Source organism: Mercenaria mercenaria, chromosome 7 (genome assembly GCF_021730395.1).
Source record: "Mercenaria mercenaria strain notata chromosome 7, MADL_Memer_1, whole genome shotgun sequence".
Classification (NCBI taxonomy): domain Eukaryota; kingdom Metazoa; phylum Mollusca; class Bivalvia; order Venerida; family Veneridae; genus Mercenaria; species Mercenaria mercenaria.
The window spans coordinates 44958754-44981753 of NC_069367.1; the positions used below are offsets into that span (position 1 = coordinate 44958754).

Consider the following 23000-nt stretch of genomic DNA (forward strand, 5'->3'; position numbering starts at 1 on the left):
GTAAACATTCTGACCAATTTTCATGAAGATCCATTGAGAAATATGGCCTCTAGAGAGGTCACAAGGTTTTTCTATTTTTAGACCTACTGACCTAGTTTTTGACCGCACGTGACCCAGTTTCGAACTTGACCTAGATATCATCAAGGTGAACATTCTGACCAATTTTCATGAAGATCCATTGAGAAATACGGCCTCTAGAGAGGTCACAAGGTTTTTCTATTTTTAGACCTACTGACCTAGTTTTTGACCCCACGTGACCCAGTTTCAAATTTGACCTAGATATCATCAAGGTGAACATTCTGACCAATTTTCATGAAGATCTCATGAAAAATATGGCCTCTAGAGAGGTCACAAGGTTTTTCTATTTTTAGACCTACTGACCTAGTTTTTGACCCCACGTGACCCAGTTTCGAACTTGACCTAGATATCATCAAGGTGAACATTCTGACCAATTTTCATGAAGATCTCATGAAAAATATGGCCTCTAGAGAGGTCACAACGTTTTTCTATTTTTAGACCTACTGACCTAGTTTTTGACCGCACGTGACCCAGTTTCGAACTTGACCTAGAATTTACCAAGATGAACATTCTGACCCATTTTCATAAAGATCCCATGAAAACTGTGACCTCTAGAGATGTCACAAGCAAAAGTTTACGCACGGACGGACGGACGGATGACGGACGCTGCGCGATCACAAAAGCTCACCTTGTCACTATGTGACAGGTGAGCTAAAAAAAACAAGAGATCACAGAGTGATCTTGGCGCCCACCAATGTGCCATTTTTGAGTGTTCCAAATTTCAAGACTTATTGGCTAGCTCAAGGTCAAATTTCCTTTCCGTACACAACACAGTGCATGTGGTCCAAATTCGAAAGCTGTAGCTTGAGAAATGTGAAAGTAGGTCACTTCGAAAGCTGTAGCTTGAGAAATGTGAAAGTAGGTCACTAGATCAATTTCAAGGACAAAGTTCTTTGTATACAAAACTATGCATGTGCATCAAGGCTGTAGTTTGAGAAATCTGAAAGTAGGTCACTATGTCAATCTTAAGGTCAAAGTTTATTTCGGTACACAAAACTATGCAAGTGGTCCAAATTTGAAGGCTGTAGCTTGAGAAATGTGAAAGTAGGTCACTAAGTCAAAATCAAGGTTAAATTACACTTCAGAACACAAATCTATGCATGTGGTCAAAATTTAAAGCCTGTACCTTCAAAAATGTGAAAGTAGGTCACTAGGTCAATGTCAAGGTCAAAGTTTGTTTCGGTACACAATCCTATGCATGTGGTCTAAATTTGAAGCCTGTAGCTACAGAAATGTGAAAGTAGGTCACTAGGTCAATCTTAAGGTCAAAGTTCATTTCGGTACACAAAACTATGCATGTGGTCCAAATTTGAAGGCTGTAGCTCAAGAAATGTGAAAGTAGGTCACTAGGTCAATGTCAAATTTTATTTCGGAACACAGAGCTATGCCTGTGGTCCAAATTTGAAGCCTGTACCTTCAAAAATGTGAAAGTAGGTCACTAGGTCAATGTAAAGGTCAAAGTTTGTTTCGGTACACAAAACTATGCATGTTGTCCAAATTTGAAGGCTGTAGCTTGAGAAATGTGAAAGTAGGTCACTAGGTCAAAATCAAGGTCAAATTTCATTTAGGAACATAAAACTATGCATGTGGTCCAAATTTGAAGCCTGTACCTTCAAAAATGTGAAAGTAGGTCACTAAGTCAATGTCAAGGTCAAAGTTTTTTTCAGTGCACAAAACTATGCATGTGGTCCAAATTTGAAGGCTGTAGCTTAAGAAATTTATGTGAAAGTAGGTCACTAGGTCAAAATCAAGGTCAACTCATGTCAAGGTTCATCTTGCCACTCAAAACCACACATGTGGTCCAAATTTGAATGTTGTAGGTTATTGACAAGAAGATTTTAAAAGCTTTTCCCTATATAAGTCTATATGAACCATGTGACCCTTAGGGCGGGGCCATATTTGACCCTAGGGGGATAATTTGAACAAACTTGGTAGAGAACCACTAGATGATGCTACATTACCAATGCCAAAGCCCTAGGTTTTGTGGTTTGGACAAAAAGATTTTAAATGTTTTTCCCTATATAAGTCTATATAATGTAAACCATGTGACCCCCGGGGCTGAGCCATTTTTGACCCTAGGGGGATAATTTGAACAATCTTTGCAGAAGACCACTAGATGATGTCACACACAAAATATCAAAGCCCTAGGCCCTGTTTTTTTGAATTAGAGGTTTTTTAAAATTTTCCCCTATATAAGTCTATATAAACCATGTGACCCCCGGGGCGGGGCCATATTAAACCCCAGGGAAAGAATTTGAATCATCTTGGTAGAGGACCACTAGATGATGCTTCTTACCAAATATCAAAGCCCTAGGCTCTGTGGTTTTGGACAAAAAGATTTTCAAAGTTTTTCCCTATATAAATATATGTAAATTATAGAAATAAACAAAGGGCCATAACTCACTAAACAATTGTTGAACCAGTCTGATTTTCATGGGGACAGAACTAGGGTACCAATACATCATTCCGACAAAGTTTGGTCAAAATCCTCTCAGTAGTTTCTGAGGAGATGCGATAACGAGAAATTGTTAACGGACGGACGGACTGACTGACGGACGGACGGACAGAATGACGGACGGACCACGGAAGCAGAGTGATTTGAATAGCCCACCATCATGATGGTGGGCTAAAAACAGACGTGATACTGATCAAGCTCTGGAAAAAATGTAGGCATCATCCCGATTCCTGCTTGAGATATCCAGGATTTAGAGAGATCAAAATAATGAAATTATAATGGAACTGGCCAGAGACTGCAAGAGCATGAGTTGGCACTTGTACATGAGCCATCATTGCTAGAGCGAGCAGTGCCTCAAAATATATGTAACTACAAATATGTATCATATGTATACTCTAATTGTGAAAACAGTATGTTTTTACTGTGATTAAAGTCCATTTTATGACAATCTGGGACTGGAATTATATTCGATTTATCACTGTTATATATTTATCACTGAAAGTAGTGCACCAACATATTTCAACCATTATATGTATTTTTTCAGTGGTGTAAGCATAATACAAGCCAACAACAACAAAAACTTTCTGGATCTGCAAAAATAGAAGCAGCAAAAACTATGAACCAACTTCTTAATTTGGTGAGGCCTTAGCTGCCTAAATAAAGGATAATGAACCTTAATAATTGGTTTAGAGAAAGTAACTTACCAAAGTTTCTGTCCTCAAAGAAGTGTAACTCGTTGTTTACATTTCTGCAACAGATTTTCTCATCTGCTGAAAACTGGGGAGCCCTAAAAAAACAAATAGAGTAAATTCAAGATGTTGGAAAGAATAAAATTGTACAACTATAAACTGATTCAGACCTTGATTTGCAAAAATATTGATTCACCATTTGATTCAAAGAAGCCATATAAATTTTTTTCACACATGAATTTATTTAATTTCGTTTGCAAGACATAATTAATCCCTGTTTTTGGCTACAAGTATTTCATATGGGTATGATTTTCAACTTTTGATGATAAAATGGCAATTTTATTTCATTGATTGACACAAACAAACAAGTCCTCAACAAATTTAATGATTTGTGAACAATTACACTTCAACATACCATCAATTTATTATGATGTCAAAAAGGTAAGCAAAGACCCCATTTCTTAAAGATGTATGAAAATATGAATAGTGTATGATTTGGCAGTTACCAGTAGCTGAACTTCTTCTGTATCAAACTTTTCACACATTTTCCTGTTGCAACATTGTAGATGTGTAGGTTTGGAACACCAGCCTGAGTTTCTTTGTCCACTGAAAGAGATATTGCACAAGTATCTAGTTTTTTCCCTTATTATTATCATTTTTGTATTTCTAGCCACTCTTACATAACCACTAGAGATCAAGTGGAATATTTCAAGAAATACTGTTTGCGAAAGAACCCAGGTGCACCTTTCCATAGACAACTCTACTCCAGTCCTCTCTAGGTTTTAGTAGATGCCTATAAATTAAATCCATTCCATTCCATGCTTTAGTATATACTTTTATGAAGTCATCTGTTTGGCCTATTACACAATAACTTCCAGACAGCTTTAGTGAGCCTGAGTTTCATACCAGAATGTTTTTAAGTCAATGACCCTAGAAGGGGTCAAGTGTCCCCATTTGAATGGAGAAGAGAGAAGACCTTACAAGAATGCTACAGACTTTGTAGAAAATCCATCAAAATTAATGTATCATGAGAAGTGGTTTAAACATTTCTCTTGTCATAGTTCTGGCAGCCTAAAGAAGTGACCAAGCAGAACCTTTTGAACAAACATTGGTGAGGTCCATACAGGGATACTACAGGTCAAGGCTGATCAATATCCATCAAGTGGTTCATGAGAAGTTGCTCAATGGTCCTTTTATCTGGCAACTCCTAAAAGGGGTCAAAATGAGGATTTGTAAAAAAACTTGGCAAAGGTCCAGACATGGATACTACTGACCAAATTTGTAAAGATTCATCAAGCAGTTCATCAGAATAAATTTTTAAAGCCATTTTTATTTTTGTATCTAGGGCTCAAGTGCAACTATCAGAATAAAATTGAGAAAGAACCTTACAAGGATGCTACAGATCAAGACTGGTGATGAAACATCAAGAAGTTTAAAGATTTTTCTATTTAATGCTCAAGCAAACCTTACAAGAGGCCAAGCAAAATCACTTGAAAATACACTGAGGGAGGACTACACCCACAGACAGACCAACTTTGGCGAAGATCCAGGATTTGGCTCATGAGAAGCTGCTTTAAAGTTTTTTTTCTCATTTTTAGCTGTGATGGCTCCAAGAAGGGGGCAGGTTGAATCATATTAACAAAACTGATAGAGGACTACACAAGAATAGTTACTATAGATCAAGTTTGGTGAAGGTACATCCTGCTTTTTAGCATCCTGGATATAGCTCTAAATCAATTACCAAGTTTTAACCCTGCGTCGTTTGAGTTTTCCTTCTATTTCTATGTGACCGCATCACACAAATATTCTGGATGTGTAAAAACATAGTTCCATATCTATTTTTTATAATCTTTGTATTGTGTGAGTGTGTGAGCAACTGAGGACTACTGTCATAAACAACAAAAACAAGAGGACCATGATGGTCCTGAATCGCTCACCTCTTCCCACATGACCCAGTTTTGAGTATGACATCGTTTTTTCTATTATCTGACATAGTGACCTAGTTTTTGAGCTCATGTGACCCAGTTTTGAACTTGACCTAGATATTATCAAGATAAAAATTCTGACCAATTTTCAAGAAGATCCATTGAAAAATATGGTCTCTAGAGAGGTCACAAGGTTTTTCTATTATTTGACCTATTGACCTAGTTTTCAAAGGTACGTGACCCTGTTTTGAATTTTACCTAGATATCATCAAGGTGAACATTCTCACTAATTTTCATGAAGATCTCATGAAAAATATGGCCTCTAGAGAGGTCACAAGGTTTTTCTATTTTTATACCTACTGGCCTAGTTTTTGACCGCACATGACCCAGTTTCGAAACTGACCTAGATATCATCAAGGTGAACATTCAGATCAATTTTCATGAAGATCCATTGAAAAATATGGCCTCTAGAGAGGTCAAATAGATTTTAATAATTTTAGACCTACTGACCTAGTTTTTGACCGCAGTTGACCCAGTTTCAAACTTGACCGAGATATCATCAAGATGAAATTCAGACCAACTTTCATACAGATCCCATGAAAAGTATGGCCTCTAGAGAGGTCACAAGGTTTTTTTATTATTTGACCTACTGACCTAGTTTTTAAGGCACGTGACCCAGTTTCAAACTTGACCTAGATATCATCAAGGTGAACATTCTGATCAATTTTTATGGAGATCCATTCACAAGTATAGCCTCTAGAGAGGTCACAAGGTTTTTCTATTTTTAGACCTACTGACCTAGTTTTTGACCGCACATGACCCTGTTTCGAACTTGACCTAGATATCATCAAGATAAACATTCAGACAAACTTTCATACAGATCCCATGAAAAATATGGCCTTTAGAGAGGTCACTAGGTTTTTCTATTATTTGACCTACTGACCTAGTTTTTGATGGCACGTGACCCACTTTCAAACTTGACCTAGATATCATCAAGATGAACATTCAGACCAACTTTTATACAGATCCCATGAAAAATATGGCCTCTAGAGAGGTCACAAGGTTTTTCTATTATTTGACCTACTGACCTAGTTTTTGATAGCACGTGACCCACTTTCGAACTTGACCTAGATATCATCAAGGTGAACATTCTGACAAATTTTCATGAAGATCTCATGAAATATATGGCCTCTAGAGAGGTCACAAGGTTTTTCTATTTTTAGACCTACTGACCTAGTTTTTGATCGCACGTGACCCAGTTTCGAACTTGACCTAGATATTATCAAGATGAACATTCAGACTAACTTTCATACAGATCCCATGAAAATTATGGCCTTTAGAGAGGTCACTAGGTTTTTCTATTATTTGACCTACTGACCTAGTTTTTGATGGCACGTGACCCACTTTCAAACTTGATCTAGATATCATCAAGATGAACATTCAGACCAACTTTCATACAGATCCCATGAAAAATATGGCCTCTAGAGAGGTCACAAGGTTTTTCTATTATTTGACCTACTGACCTAGTTTTTGACAGCACGTGACCCACTTTCGAACTTGACCTAGATATCATCAAGATGAACGTTCTGACCAATTTTCATGAAGATCTTTTAAAATATATGGCTTCTAGAGAGGTCACAAGGTTTTTCTATTTTTAGACCTACTGACCTAGTTTTTGATGGCACGTGACCCAGTTTCGAACTTGACCTAGATATCATCAAGGTGAACATTCTGACCAATTTTCATGAAGATCTTGTGAAATATATGGCCTCTAGAGAGGTCACAAGGTTTTTCTATTTTTAGACCTACTGACCTAGTTTTTGAAGGCACGTGACCCAGTTTCGAACTTGACCTAGATATCATCAAGATGAACATTCTGACCAACTTTCATAAAGATCCCATGAAAAATGTGACCCCTAGAGTGGTCACAAGCAAAAGTTTACGGACGGACGGACGCACGGACGACGGACACCGCGCGATCACAAAAGCTCACCTTGTCACTTTGTGACAGGTGAGCTAACAAGTAGCAACAGATTCTAGAATAATTATTAACTTTATATTCACATTTAAAATATTTGGAATTACTCCGCTGTATGGTTAGGATTTAGGGTTAGGGTTGAAACTGGCCCTACCCTGGGGCAAACTTAGTTTTACATACAGTTGTATAGGGAAAACCTTTAAAAATCTTCTTGTCTTAAACCACAATGCAAAGACCTTAGATACTTGGCACATAGCTTTGTCCAGTGGACCTCTACCAACATTGTTCAAATCATGACTGGTCTATGCACAATGAAATGTTGATTCTTCAGGTGTGTCGGTCAAAATATCACTCAATAAACTCTGGCTATCAGTCCTTCTAGGGCTTCAAGAGAAAAAGTTTGGTAAGATTCTTTCATGTGAAGAGATTTAAGAAGTCCAAACAAGGAAGCTACAGACAAAGTTTGGTGAAGATCCATGGTGTGGGTCATGATAAGTTGTTCAAAGCTTTTTCATTGTTTAGCTCTAGCAGCACTTGAAAAGGGACAAGTGGAATCATTAAAAAAAAAAAAACCTGAGAAGGAAAGTTGCAAGGATACTACAGATCAAGTTTGGTGGAATTCTGGTCAGTAGTTTCAGATGAGATGTTTAGGTTAAATGTTGACTGATAATGCCAGACCATCTGCCTACACTAATATCTGGTTCAGACGAGGTAAAAAGAAAACCTATTACTGTACAATGTATTCATCAAAGTAACACATCTGAACAGTAAATAACTCAGAATCGTATAAAAAGAAATGTCATGTTTACCTGAGTAAGGTTCCCAAATAACTAGCAGTGTTCCCTGTGGAGAGAATATCATACATGATGCCTTGGGTCTCTCGAGCTCCTGTATCACCTGATTTCGTTGTGTATCATAAATCTTCACACTGTAAACACATGCAGTGAAGAGAAAGTGAAAACAACAGTCTTAAAAAGACACAGCAAAGCTTTAATCCCTAACAATAAGCCTTAAACAGATAAGGGCTTTTCTGTCAAACAGACATTGGTTCAGATGTCTAAAGAAATTATGACTTACTACATCTATGAATATAAAACCCGAGGCCAGTTTTCATAAATATGTCTGAAACTCAAGACATATCAAATTTGCCATATCTTTGTTTATAGCTAACATATACTATACCATTCAGTAACTGCAAACTGAACTCTCATGTACAGATTCATAACAAATCTCTGCTAAACATGACAACTGACAGAATTAAAAAAATCTAGCATTTTGAAGTCAACCTAACACAGACCCAAATGTTAACAAATTGGTATCAACACGCCACTAATGTTGCCGACCAATAATTTTGCAACATGTAATATCAGTACAAGTTCTATATTGTGGAAATATTCCATTGTCTGTATTGAATACTATACATTATATCTTAAATACATCAAACTTACATGTATATCAAACTGGAAAATAGCCCACTTTCTGAATTTTCATTTTATGAATCATCTATTTTGAAAGTAGCTTTTTAAAAAAAAAATATATCATACCAGTCTCCGTTAGACCAGGCAAACAATGAGCCATCCATACTAAACACCATGACCTTGCATCTTCCACTTGTCTCCCTAAAACAACAACAACATACAATAGTACATAGTAGTCAAATTATTGTTAGGCAGAGCAGAATGCTCTTTTTACATTAATAACTAACAAATCATCTATGTTCGTATTATTTGTTACATTGATTAATATATATATCACATGTATTTTCAAAATCCTTTCTTTAGATACATGTTTTTTTCTATCATAAATATACAAAGGGTGTCAATTTACAGCAGTTATGTTTTCATAACAAACATCTTTTCCCAAAATTTTGATGTTTTGTATACTTTAATGGTCATTTTTTTTCAAAAACAAACATTCAATACAAGGCATCAATGATCATCTTTTTTAACTGAGTAAGTATCCCAATACTGTTTCAGTAGGAGATACACCTAGCTAAAATACCTTATGAGCCATGCCATGAGAAAACCAACATAGCGCATTTGCGACCAGCATGGATCCAGACCAGTCTGGTCAGGATCCATGCTGTTCGCTTTTAAAGCCTATTGCAATTAGAGAAACTGGTAGCGAAAAGCATGGATCCTGACCAGACTGTGCGGATGCGCAGGCTGGTCTTGATCCATGCTGGTCGCAAATGCACTATGTTGGTTTTCTCATGGTGCGGCTCTTATGTCAGTTCTTCAAGAAAACAACAACAAATTTTCTTACATAAGCAAACAGAAAATTTTAAGGGGAACAAATATATTATTTGTCAATACAATCTCCGGGAGTTTCAGTTTATTTAACTATTTTATTTAAAGACACTACAAACTCAAGTTGCTGACCTAAGGAATATTAATTTATCTGCTGTCCTGTCAAAAAACAAAAATAGACCTATTTAACCTAGGTACCTAGTAGTAGTAGACTGGTTGTTCCTTATCCCAGTACCTTACAACATACATTTGTATTCAGGAACCTTCAGCTGTGTAAGGAGAATGGTGGAAGAGTATGGGTTTCACAGTCTTAAACTTTGAAGTTCTCTACCAGCCTTGATATTAAATAATGTTTTATACATGTGTCATACATAGCAAAACTATCATAAAAACAGCAAAAACTGTAAAAATTATTGGGGAATTTGAAATTCAGAATTGAAAAAAGAACAACAAATTTACAATTTTTTGCTTTTTAAACTGCCTACTTTTACATAAGAACGATTGAAAAGGCCCCGAAAAACCATAAATCTCTTAGTAACCAAGGATTCCCACTTTTATAATTTGCTTGTTTTGGTTTCTTAAATTTTATGTAATGTTGGGCAGCTAACCAACCCATTGTACCAGTACTTTTCTCTGCAAGTAACTGCCAACTGCTCCACACACATGAGAGGAGGACAAAATGATTTCAGACACAATGTCTTTTATCATATCATCATGTAGAACATTATGTTTCAACACAGGATCAATTTCACCACCTTTCAATCCATAAATCTCCACTCTCCCTACTGAGCTAAGTGGATAGGCTCTGGCCTACATCTTTCTTAAGTGCAAAAGAAAATCTACAAATTATCGCAACAATAACCAGATTAAACAAGAGGGCCATGATGGCCCTATATCGCTCACCTGTTATCACTGCACTTGAGGACAAGAAGGTCCTCTGACCTCAGAAAAAATATCTAAGTCGAAAGGACAGGAACAACAAAGGGAAGAAATTTAACCAAAAAGAAAAAAAAATTCTTACAAGGTATAGATATGTCAAAATACACCTAAAAATTGGAGGTACCATCCATGTTTGTACCACAGAAAAGTGGTCTCGGTTTTTCCCTACGGCCAATAATAAAAAAGTTACTAAAAATAAGCTAGTGTTGAAAGTGTCAAAGCCTTATTTTAAAATGTTTTGTCAAAATGCGGACTGGTACGAAAAACTTACGGTAACCAAGGTGTGATGCTGACACCGTGGTAAGTAGGACAGCTCTACTAAATATTCTTTTAGTCGAGCTAAAAACACACCATGGTTTCTGTACTTTTCCACCATTCTCTGTACACAATCAATGGTTCCCAGAAATAAATGTATGGTAGAGTAATTCAGAACATCCTGGTAGACTTAATACCCTAAACAATATTTTTTCGGACTAGTTAGTGTTTTGTTTAGTAAGCTTACTTTGTAAATGGAGCCACAGATCCTTGATTGGGTGGTCCATTTATCATCCAAATACCTGATGAACCTCTCACTGAAATGATAACAAGACACATTACTTGGGAGAAAATACATTGCGAAAAAATGTTATAGTACAATGTATTTATGTAGGCCAGCATGTCATCACATTTATACGTAAATTTTCTGGATGTGTCTTTCATTTACGAAGTCCTCATCTCATGAGCCTTCATTTATCAGTGATAGGTAGCAAATAACTATACAGCTGTAAGTACTGAAAGGGTCAAGTGGTACGGATCTGTACCCTCTAGAATCCAACTGTAGAAGTACGGATTTGTACCTCCGGGTGGGTCTGTTGAAGTATAGAACTCCTTTTATCAGACACATATAAATGGCAAATTACATCTTTAATTTTGTAGCAAACGAAATATAAAATGAGACCTATTTAATTTTTACATAAACCTTCAAAATAAAATAGCTGAGAGATCAGGGGACAAAAATCCCACTTGAGACGAGTAGAAAAGGCCTAGGGATCATAAGTGGAATTTTCTGTTAGGTCATCCTGCAGGATGAATGCATCTTTTAAAAGAAATCAGTATCAAATGCAATGAATGTATCAACTGGATGTATCAACTGATCAGACCATCCTGGCTGAAACAATCGCAGCACAACTCTGCCATAATGTCATAATTTATTGGCTTTTTATTATGACTTCTATTCCATCAAACGTTTCATTCAGCAGCTGAAATACCAGCTTACATACAAAACCTTAACCAAAAATTTCTAATTCGAAAAAGGGGAATAATTTTGTAAAAAAGCAAAATAGAGTTATGGAACCTGTGCAATGTAAGTCAGTTTATCACAGTAAATAAGTGTGTGAAGTTTCAATCCATTCCCATTAGTGACTACTGAGATACCTGCTTACATACAAAACCTTAACCAAAAATTTCTAAGTCAAAAAAGGGGCATAATTTTGTAAAAAAGCCAAACAGAGTTATGGAACCTGTGCAATGTAAGTCAGTTTATCACAGTGAATAAGTGTGTGAAGTTTCAATACATTCCCACAAGTGGTTACTGAGATACCAGCTTACATACAAAACCTTAACCAAATCGGGATGCCGATGCAGACGCCGATGCATGGGCGAGTCCAATAGCTCTACTATTCTATGAATAGTCGAGCTAAAAATGCTATTTTAAGTGAAAAAAATAAGTTTACAAGGCTGGGCACATCTCCCGATCGGGGTATTTTACCCCGATCGAGGTAAAAACCTAACAAAAGAAATCATAAAATACTAAAATTATGACTGGAAGAGTGTGAAAGCGATTTCTCTTCCATGTCTCGATGTTTTCTAAGTGTAAAAACAAGCAAATAATTTCATTAGCCAAAATCAATTTAACAGAAAACAAATGTTTAATTAAAGAGTACATAATAAATGTATGATACTTTGATCCTGACTAAAGAATTTATTTTGAATGGGATATGCTTACTGTAATAAGCTTAGCTTTTAAAATTAAATGCAGTTAATTGAAATGTGAGCTTGAAGTTTAACTGGAACGAAATATTGTCTTTGAGTGGTTTGGCACCAGGTGTTGCTGTTTAACATGTACATTTGAACTTAAAAGAACAGATGTCCTTAAGAGAACACAATCAAGTAGGTATATATATAGTTTTTTTTTTGGGGGGGGGGGGGGGGGGGGGGGGGGGGGGCGGGAACGGGTGAGGAAACAAAATTTCACATGTTGATTATAAATATTGATGGAAAATTAAAAATTAAAAAAAAAATGGGTGAAGTGGGGGGCAGAGGATGCATGATCAGTGGTGGGCATGACTGGGTGGAGGAGTGAGGTGGGGGAATGGTATAACTTGCATGTTGATAAATATTCATGGGGGGTGGGGGGGTGCAAGGGGGGTTAGGAGGGGGAGGGTGTGTGACCAAGGCAAGTGGGTGACCAGGTGTGGGTGCACAACTTCACATGTTTATAATAAATGTTCATGGAAAAGAATGAAAGAAATTTAATGAAATTCTGCCAAATGGTAAGTTTGTTATGTACAAATATGTGTTTTTTTTTAAACAATTAAAGGGCAATAACTGTAAAGTTACAAAAGAAATACTTACAAAATTGTGTGTGCACAATCACATTATAGTGCTCTAAATTCTGTTTAAGATTCATAGTTCAAGGTCAAATATATCAAAAGTTATGATACAGAAATTGCTGTATCTATAGTACCCTTTATAGTTAAACACTAGAAACTTCTAAGGGCCATAACTGTGGTGTTACTTGGGCAATCTGACTGCAACTTGATGGGCTCCATAACTTATAGTAGTGAACATGTATATAAGTTTGTTTGAAAAAATAATCTAAAATAAGGAAATAAGGAATGACTTTTCTTTTTTTGGGGGGGGGGGGGGGGGGCAGGGGGGGGGGGGTGTGTGATCAACATAAGGCGGTGACTAGGTGTGGGTACACGTCACATGTTTACAATAAATGTTCATGGAATAGAATGAAAGAAATTTAATGAAATTCTACCAAATGGTAAGTTTGTTATGTACAAATATGTGGATTTTTGTACAATTAAAGGGCAATAACTCTTAATTTACAAAATAAATCCGAACGAAACTGTGTGTACACAACCACATTATGGTGATCTAAATTCTGTTTAAGTTTCATAGTTCTAGGTCAAAAATATCAAAAGTTATGATGCAGTTATTGCCATATTTATAGTACCCTATCAGGGTTCTAGCCAGGATTTTTTGAAGGCATGTTGCAGAAGGATATGTTTTGATGAAGAAAGGGGTGGGTGCAGGAGGGGTGTCCCCTCCCGCATGGGGGGTATGGGGGTTACCCCAGAAAATTTTGTGTTACTACAACTCATTTTGGTGCATTCTGGTGCATTTCAGAGTGAAAAACATAGTGGTATTTTCAGTGATTAATAAGCATCATTTACATGCACAACAAGAACAAATAAAGATATGGGTCATAAAGATCCTATGGAGTTTATTTGCTGAATGACAATTAAAGTTTATCAATTTTAAGTTGCTAAAATGTTCATTTACTATTTATTGTAAATAAACAACACAATTTTAGCACTGCACACAGATCTATTTGTTTAAAGTTTATGTCTTCTATTCCTGTGGAGTTTAATTGCTAAAAAACTTATCCATTTTAAGTTTTGAAAATGTCCACTCTTTGTTGTACATACATGTAAAACAACACAATCTGAGACTGTCATCCAGGGAAACGCTGGTTTCCATTTCGGATCAATGCCAGATTTCCTTTGGCCATTCGGCGTGGCTGGGAGGGATTCTGAAATTGTGATCGTGGCCGAGTGGTTAAGGTCGCCGACTTCAAATCATTTGCCCCTCATCGATGTGGGTTGAAGCCTCACTCGGGGCGTTGAATTCTTCATGCGAGGGCTTACGGAAGGTCGGTGGTTCTACCAAAGTGTCCGTTCGTGATGAAATAATGCACGGAGGGTATTTCAAACTTTTCTCTAAAAGTTCTATTTTGAAAGTGACGACAGAAAACATTAATTCTTGCATTGTCTTTTCGATATTCCGCCCGAGAAAACACATTTCATACATGTGAAAAACATTAATATTACGGCGATAATTGTTCAAAGCATTTTTTGACTTAATTCCATACATTGTCTTTCCTTGATTGCGAAAAATATTCGGACGATAATTGTTGAATCATCTGTCATTATATAAAATGACATGTATAATCTTAAAACTTGCGAAAACAGTCACTTTCATGTACACATCACAAGATACTGCCTATCAAAGGATTTAAAGGCGGAGCTACGATGAAATTTACGTCACACGTTCCACATAGGAAGCTGTCATTGGTTTATCGGTTATCTTAACTGGCATCGCTTTACCTAAACTATCGGGTAAGCACGTGGAAGCTTTTCGAATACACTAACGGATTAATCGTACCGTTTATTGGATTTTATGACATGTCGCTTCAGCAATTAAGGGATGACGGGGGAAATAAGGGATGTCGAATATACAACTCAAAGTCTGAAGGCATGTCGCACACGACAGGCGATAATAGCCTGGCGAGAACCCTGCCTATATAGTTAACACTAGAAACTTCTAAGGGCCATAACTCTCACGGTGGGGAAACCACGTGACTAACTTGGGTAACGTGCACGCAAAAGTGCTAAAAATAGGCCCGCTTCAGGTATGTTTTTTCACTTTAACTTTTTTGATCCGCAATTGTTTTAAACGAGATAACGTGCATAAACCCCGCAATAAAAAGCTCTTTCGTCGGATATATGTAACTTGATGAAACTCTCTCCCGTTTTTACGTAATCCTTGCCCAACCGATTCGAAAGATGCAAAATATTTTGGTAACGAACACGTCTGTTCACAAGTTACGCACCTAGCACAGATTCTGCAGAGAATTTCCGCTGGAATTTAAGTTTAAAATTAAGCTTGTCATTGTCCAAAGTCCTGTACCAAATAATTAACATGACTATTCAGGAATATTAAAGATATCGTAAGACAAAGGGTGCGGTAACGTACACGTTGCGGTTTTCAGGAGGTGACGTACACGTCATTTTTCCCCAGAGGGTAACGTACACGTCAAAGACTATTTATCATGCATGTAGACCATCTTTGTCTTTAAATGACTGAATTGTTAACATTTTGACATTGTTAAAAAAGATGCAAATGCTGGGAATAGGCTGTTTTTCTTTCGGTATGTTAGTATATACAGAAATGCTACAGTGAAAATGTGTAGCGTCGGTCCTCATCCTAGCTTGGAAATAATTACACGTTTACAGCTCTTGTATATCTATACATAAATAGGTAAGATGATAAAATTTTGAAATTATTTTGCTCTAAATCCATCATATGCGCAACTGACCATGTATCTTTGAGTGAAAAAGTTGACAGTTGCTTACGGGTGATGGAAGCCTAGTACTTGTTCTTTCCAGTAACGATAGTTAGTTTAGTTGTCCGCACCATATGATTCTGACTTTTGAAAGAGACAAACAAAAAGAAGTATTAAATACGCATATAGGTATAATTGTTGCACCGAGAGTAACAGCAGTAAAACTATTATCTATTTATAGCACGGAGAATGAATATATTTGCCAGGAGTGCGAAATGTCTTTTCGGAGAAAAAGTAATTTAAAGGCGCACGAGAAGAGACATAGTGGAGCGTGAACCTACCACTGTTGTGGGAAAAACTTTTTTTGGACGACCCATTTTCTAAAAATACAAACAGAAAAAAACTTGTTACTTTTCTTTTTGACATGTTATATTTTGTATATCATTGATTTTACTTGGATTCCATACAAGTTTCTTATACATACAGAGAGGTAATTAAAAATGAGTCAATAAGAGTTATGATTCCTTATCACTGCACTATCTTTCATGACCTGTATTAATGTACAAGTATCAAATAAAACCCTTCATAGTTTTTGGCTTGGGCTTCAGTCAAGCTCCTTGCTTTTCCTTTTCATGCATAAAGGAGGTGATTCAAAAATGGGGTCAGCTAAAGTAATGGTTCTTTGACACTGCACTTTGCTTCACTGACCTCTATCAATGTATCAAGTATCAAGACAATCCTTTATAGGGGTTTTGACATTGGCCCCAGACAAGTTTTTTCCATAGATAAAGGGAGGTTATTCAAAAATAAGATCAGTTAGAGTTATGGTTCTTTGACACTGTACTTCCTTTCATTGGACCTCTATTTATGTGCAAAGTTTCAAGTCAATCCTTTATATAATTTCGACTTGGGCTTCAGACAAGCTTTCTATATAATGATAAGGGGAGGTAATTTAAAAATGTGACCATTACACTGCGCTTCCTCTGTCAATGGTAAAGTATCTTCAAATTCTTCAAATAGTTTTTGACTTGGGCTCTGGACAAGTCTTTTTATAAGGATAAGGGGGGATAATTGAAAAATGGACCACCTAGAGTTATGGTTCTTTGATACTGCACATCCTCTCACTGTGTTCGATCATTGTATGAAGTAACAAATTAGCACCTTTATTACTTCTTGAGTTATGCTCCGGACAAGAAGCGTGACGGACGCCAACCGGTCGCCAACGGACAGAAAGACGGACGACGGAAAAGTGATCCCTATATGTCGCAGCTACTTTGTAGTAGGCGACACAAAATCTGTCTAAGTCAACTGTACTTGGTTAAAAAAAAATCAACTTTTTTGCGACATTTTCTAACTTTTTTTGCGATCCAATAAAGCTTAGTTTAGTAAAATAGTTAATTGTAATCTCGTTAATGCTTATATAAGGTATTTGATTTTGTGAATGAACAGCCTAAACATAACCGAGGCTGTTACGTTAAAGCTTTGGATGTAACTGATGCATTTATAGATCTATATTATCAGAATATGTCAGCATTTATAATTTAATCAACCATGGAATGACTGTCCTTAGATATGCAAAATTTAGGTCAATACTGATATGTTGTTTCAGTAAGGAGGTCTAAATGAATAAATAGCTGACCAACAAACTGTCACTAACCCACAGAAAGAATAACATTACTCCCGCACGATAATTTAAACGACAACGTGTTTATATTATTGGCTGATTGTTATGGTCCCTTGCATGATAGAACTCAAACAGTTTGTCAATGATTCAAATAAGGTGCATGCTGTCATATTAAACAAAAAGATTTTCTGTATTGTAACGTTTTAATAAAGAAAAATCATGGGTTATCAAGCATGCTATCGTTCCAGTTATCGTTCAGAATTTATACTAATTTCAGCATCTTTTTAACAATATAAAAAATGTTTACAGTTCAACGGGTCATCAAGAAGATTTGAACATATGGATTTGATTAAACCCTGCTGACAGACGGACATGGTTTATTCCCAGAAACCTAATTAACTTTTGATAGTTGGAGAAAAAAAAGTTGACATTTAAAATGGCAACTGCTAACAATGTCTACTTGTCAAAATAACATACACGATTAGACCATAAAATTCCAAATGCTATTCATTTTCACTGTAGCATTTCTGTATATACTAACCTACCGAAAGAAAAACAGCCTGTTCCCAGCATCTGCATCTTTTTTTTAACAATATCAAAATGTTTACAGTTCAGTCATTTAAAGACAGATGTTCTACATGCATGATAAATAGCTTTTGACGTGTACGTTATCCTCTGGGGAAAAATGACGTGTACGTCACCTCCTGAAAACCGCAACGTGTACGTTACCGCACCCTTTGTCTTACGATATCTTTTGATATTCCTGAATAGTCATGTTAAATATTTGGTACAGGACTTTGGACAATGACAAGCTTTATTTTAAACCTACATTCCAGCGAAAATTCTCTGCAGAATCTGTGCTAGGTGCGTAACTTGTGAACAGACGTGTTCGTTACCAAAATATTTTGCATCTTTCGAATCGGTTGGGCAAGGATTACGTAAAAATGGGAGGGAGTTTCATCAAGTTACATATATCCGATGAAAGAGCTTTTTATTGCGGGGTTTATGCACATTATCTCGTTTAAAACAATGGCGGATCAAAAAAGTTAAAGTGAAAAAACATACCTGAAGCGGGCTATTTTTAGCACTTTTGCGTGCACGTTATCCGATTTAGTCACGTGGTTTCCCCACCGTGACTCTGTTGTTACTAGGGCAATCTGAAACTTGACGGGCCACAAAAACTCATAGTGGTCATAGTGGTGAACATGTATATGAAGTTTTATATAAATATTACCAACAATTTCCTAGATATGGCTCCCGACGGAAGGACGGATGGAAAGACGGATGGACGGACAACGCCAAAACTATATCCCTCCGACTTTCGTTGGGGGATAATAAATAAATAACAGAAAACCGACTTCCTGGCTGCAGCAAAAAAAATATACAACACTTACCTGGTATGGTTAAGGCCTATGCTATTTTGAAATTATGAATAAGGTGCATGGGGTACATGATATTATTTCTGAGGAATTTCGAATATACTGTAAAACAAACGTTATTCCAATGTGACAATACATCAAAAGCATGAAGTGCTGAACTCTTACTTTAATTAAACTAGAATGTGTCTGTAGGACACAGGGTGTGCCCCCCACTGGTACATTTGTCACAAATAAGGGGAAATCATTCAAATGTTTGCAGTCTTAATGGGGTATAGCCTCAAAAAAAATTATGAAATGGATTCATTATTCTATTCCATATACTTTTTGAGCTATGAGCATCAAAAACAAAAAATTCACTATTTTGGCTATTTCAAGGGCCATAACTCTGTAATAAATGCTAAAATTCTCAAGAAGAATGCCAAGTGTGCAAGGTCACATTATGATAAAGACTCAAGCAAGGTTTCAGGAATTTACATTAAATACTTTTTGAGTGAGGCACATAATTAGGTGAAAATGTGCATTTTTTGACTATTTCAGAATTTATATATTTTAGGGGTGTCCCAAGACTTAGGGAAAATACGGTATGTTGTAATGTCAGAATCTAGTGTTCAGTTAGTCTAAATAATGAGACCTCGGGTAGACCGATTTTACATTTTGATATTTTACGTTGTCTACCTAGAGGTCTCAACCAGAAACAATCAAAACTGTGGTGGAAACTGTGGTCGATTGAAATTACGATTTATCAGTAGTCACGATTTTTCTTTAGCCCTAACAGCTTACCTGTTGTTTTAAATCATAAATAGTAAATAAAAAACATAAGAACAGGACATATTCATCAAGAATTTCTGTTGTAAAAAATTTAAAACTCTAACGTTTCAATCGTCTTCATGTAATGGCGGTCGGACTCGGAGGCGTGACCAATGAAAACGCTTCGACGTGTAGTAATGTGTTTACCTGTATTGGCCATTTTCTAATATGCAGTACACGCGATTTAAACCTCTGAAATTTTTTAACTGCCATAGTTTGAAAGTTTTTTAAGGAATCTAGATAATATATACACCACTGGAAAGGAAAAATTACAGGCTTTCTATGTATCGTAGTTTGATATGTTTTCGATACGTACATGTTTTCGATACCTTAACCTTTATGCGCATGTTTTTTTAACCGGAAGTTGAATGACGTCACTGTTTGTTTACACTACGCACCGCACTCGTCCTCTTTCGACCTGGAGCGAAACTTCTTCAAAATGCGTCAAAAGCAAGTAAGTAATCGTTTATTCTTTACCTGTATTGCTGGAATTGATGTTTCTGCTATTACTTTTTATCAGTTGCATAGCAACAGTTTTAAAATACAGGAGATAAATTTGTAGAAATTTATCGAGCTGTAGAAGGGGAGTCCCGTTCGTCTGCTTTTCAAAAGTCACATGACTGTCATGTGACCATGGACTTTTACATTGGTACAGGGTGTTTCAAAAATTCTGCAACACTGTGATTTTTTTTTTACACATTTGGCACTTGGGCTTTTTACATAGTTCATTGAATGATATTAAGCAGTCTTAACCTTTTTGTTTCAAGTTGAAGGTACTTATGGTTGTTTGTTTTATATTTTCAGGTAAATCCTGCATCAAAGTATAGGATGTATTCACCTACAGCAATGACTAATGCCTATCAGGCAGTAAGAGAGATGAGGCTGCCAGTTAAAACTGCTGCACGGCAATATGGTGTACCGCAGACGACCTTGCGTGATCGTGTTCTTGGGAGAATAGACCCAGAAACAACATCATCTGGACCCCAGGCTTTGCTCAGTCAACATGAAGAGGCAGTATTTGTTGAACACATAAAGGCTATGGCTCAGTTGGGATACGGTTATTCCCGAAGTGAGCTGATTGACCAAGCTTCCAATTATGCTGTGTTCCTTGGTAAACGTGATCAGGAACATCCTTTGAGTGACAGATGGTATCGATCTTTCATGGACAGATGGCCAGAACTTAAAAAAGTGAAACCCAGAGCACTTGTTAATTATAGGGCACAAGCAACTTCAAAGGACAAAGTAAGTGATTACTTTGATAATCTGAAATCTGCCTTGCTGAACGACAATTTAATGGACAAACCTGAACATATATATAATGTTGATGAAAAGGGAATTCAGACTGAGCATAGCCCACCATACATCATTTGTGCTGAGAGTTCTACACCAGCAATTACATCAGCTAGAACATGTATTACTACAATACTAGGATGTGGTAATGCATTAGGGACACAAATACCTCCTTACTTCATATTCAAAGGCAAACGCATGAGAAGTGAACTCCTTGAGGGGGCAAGTCCTGGCACGCAAGGAACAATAACTGAAAGTGGGTGGTCAAATTCAGACGTGTTCCTAGAATACTTAGATACCCATTTTCTCAAGTATGTGCAACGTTCAAGTGAAGATCAGCCACTGCTACTCATCTTTGATGGGCATAAGTCACACATTACCATACCGGTTATCAACTGGGCCAAGGAGCATAATGTGAGTTTATTCGTATTGCCAGCCCATACTAGCCATGTGCTCCAACCTCTGGACGTAGGTTGCTACGGACCCATGCAGCGCATTTATAATGCTCAGTGCCACAAGTTCCTAAGAGAAAACCCTTCTTCCAAGATAACTAGGTATGATGTCTGCTCACTGGCATGCAATGCTTATAACTCTGCACTGTCAGTTGTAAATATCAGGTCTGCATTCAAGCGCACAGGGATCTACCCTTTTAATCCAGATGTCATTTTGGATACTCAGCTTGCACCTTCCAAGGCATACTTAGCTCCTGAACCTGAAACTGACATACAGGAAGCACGCAGCAATGCTACTACTGCTCCTCAACCTGCTGAATTCTTTAAAACAGCTGAAAAGTTTATAACAGATAAACAGACATTTGAACATAAACAGCAGAACAAAACCATCAGCAGCATTGTATCTGGAAAATCCATTACATCTCCAACTGTGCAAGAGCAAATCATTACCCACAAAGCTGAAACAAAATCAAAACCATCAAGCAAGAGTGGGAATGTGAAAAAAGTTAGTACACCTTCATCCACTAGCAGTAAACGACAGCGTGTACATAGCCCACAGCCAGGTCCCTCAAGACAAACAGCTATTAAAGCAGTGTCTGCTGAATCTGATTACTCTTCAGGAGATGAGTTAACTGATGATGAGAAATGTTGTGCTTGTCATTTGTTTCAGCCAAAAGAGCTTCAAAACTGTGTCTCAGTTGTATTTACAAAATGGGCTCAGTGCGACTATCCAGCATGTGGACACTGGACACATCTCAAGTATTGTTGCAAACAGTCTGTTGTCAGACTACATGATCAGTTCTTCTGCCCATGTCATGACAATACTAACACAGAAGAGTGAGTTATATATGTATGTTATCACTGTTCAAGGGTTTCATGTGTTCATGATTTTAGAGTTGGTAATTAATTTTGGGCCATAACTGTACCTAGCTACTCTTCCTGGTGGAGGAAGTGAAGGTATCGAAAACATGTCAACATTGCAAATGGCGACCTAATTTGACAGGTGTTATAAAACTGTTTATTGTAATAGAACTGGGTGTTTAAATTTTTGTTTTTGCAGCACTGCTTATGTGATAATAGTCATATTAAAAGGTAATGTACTTGATTCTGTCTTACGCTAGTTTCTCTTTGCAAAAAATGACTCGAACTCTTAGGGTATCGAAAACTAGTCAAACCAGGATATGTATTTCTTTTTTTTTGATCAGTCGCTTTATTATAACACAATTCCCGCCCAACGGATTCCGTTGGGTGTTATTTACGCAAAGATGGGGACAGTGCTATCACATCCTTTTCCTTTTCTGGTTTGTACTCGGAGGCGGATATCGACAAGTTAAAAAATATCAACGATATTCAACTCCCGAGTACAATCATTTTGACTAGTGTTCAGTATGCTTGGTACACATTCACCACAATGGGTGTTTTAGGTGAGAAATGTAACGTTGAAATGGGTTACTGCACTTTGCCGTAAATGACCATAGTTCTGATAGTATACCTAGAGGTTGGTATAACATGTACAGTTGCATTTTCTTTCTGTTCTGGTGCAAGTGGTACGAACACTACCAAGGACGAACTTGACAAAAACAGAAACATTATGGTTACTGAAAATACACAGAAATTCATGAAAAATAGTAATTATTGGTAATTTCATTAAAATTTGCTTCTATTTTCGATCTATTTTTTTAAGTCATGGCAATAAATATATATATTCTAAAAAAATTCTCACGTGCAATGGGCAGCGCCATTTTGAATGTGCACTGATGCGTATATATTCTTACGCGCTATTAAATAATTATTTTAAAA

At 36.8% G+C, this 23000-nt stretch overlaps 1 protein-coding gene across 1 annotated transcript in view; it reads right to left on the reverse strand.

Moving 5' to 3' along the window:
- LOC123554220 (eukaryotic translation initiation factor 2A-like) overlaps nt 1–22999 on the reverse strand; it is a 37615-nt gene extending 14616 nt beyond the window's left edge. Inside the window, exons 1-6 of the mRNA XM_045344208.2 lie at nt 22924–22999; nt 10816–10885; nt 8670–8744; nt 7935–8053; nt 3729–3828; nt 3238–3320 (exon numbers count right to left, since the gene is read on the reverse strand). Coding sequence (XP_045200143.2) covers nt 3238–3320; nt 3729–3828; nt 7935–8053; nt 8670–8744; nt 10816–10885; nt 22924–22942 — 466 coding nt within the window. The 5' untranslated portion in view covers nt 22943–22999. The remainder of the gene's footprint in view (nt 1–3237; nt 3321–3728; nt 3829–7934; nt 8054–8669; nt 8745–10815; nt 10886–22923) is intronic.
- Between the last annotated feature and the right edge of the window lies 1 nt (nt 23000).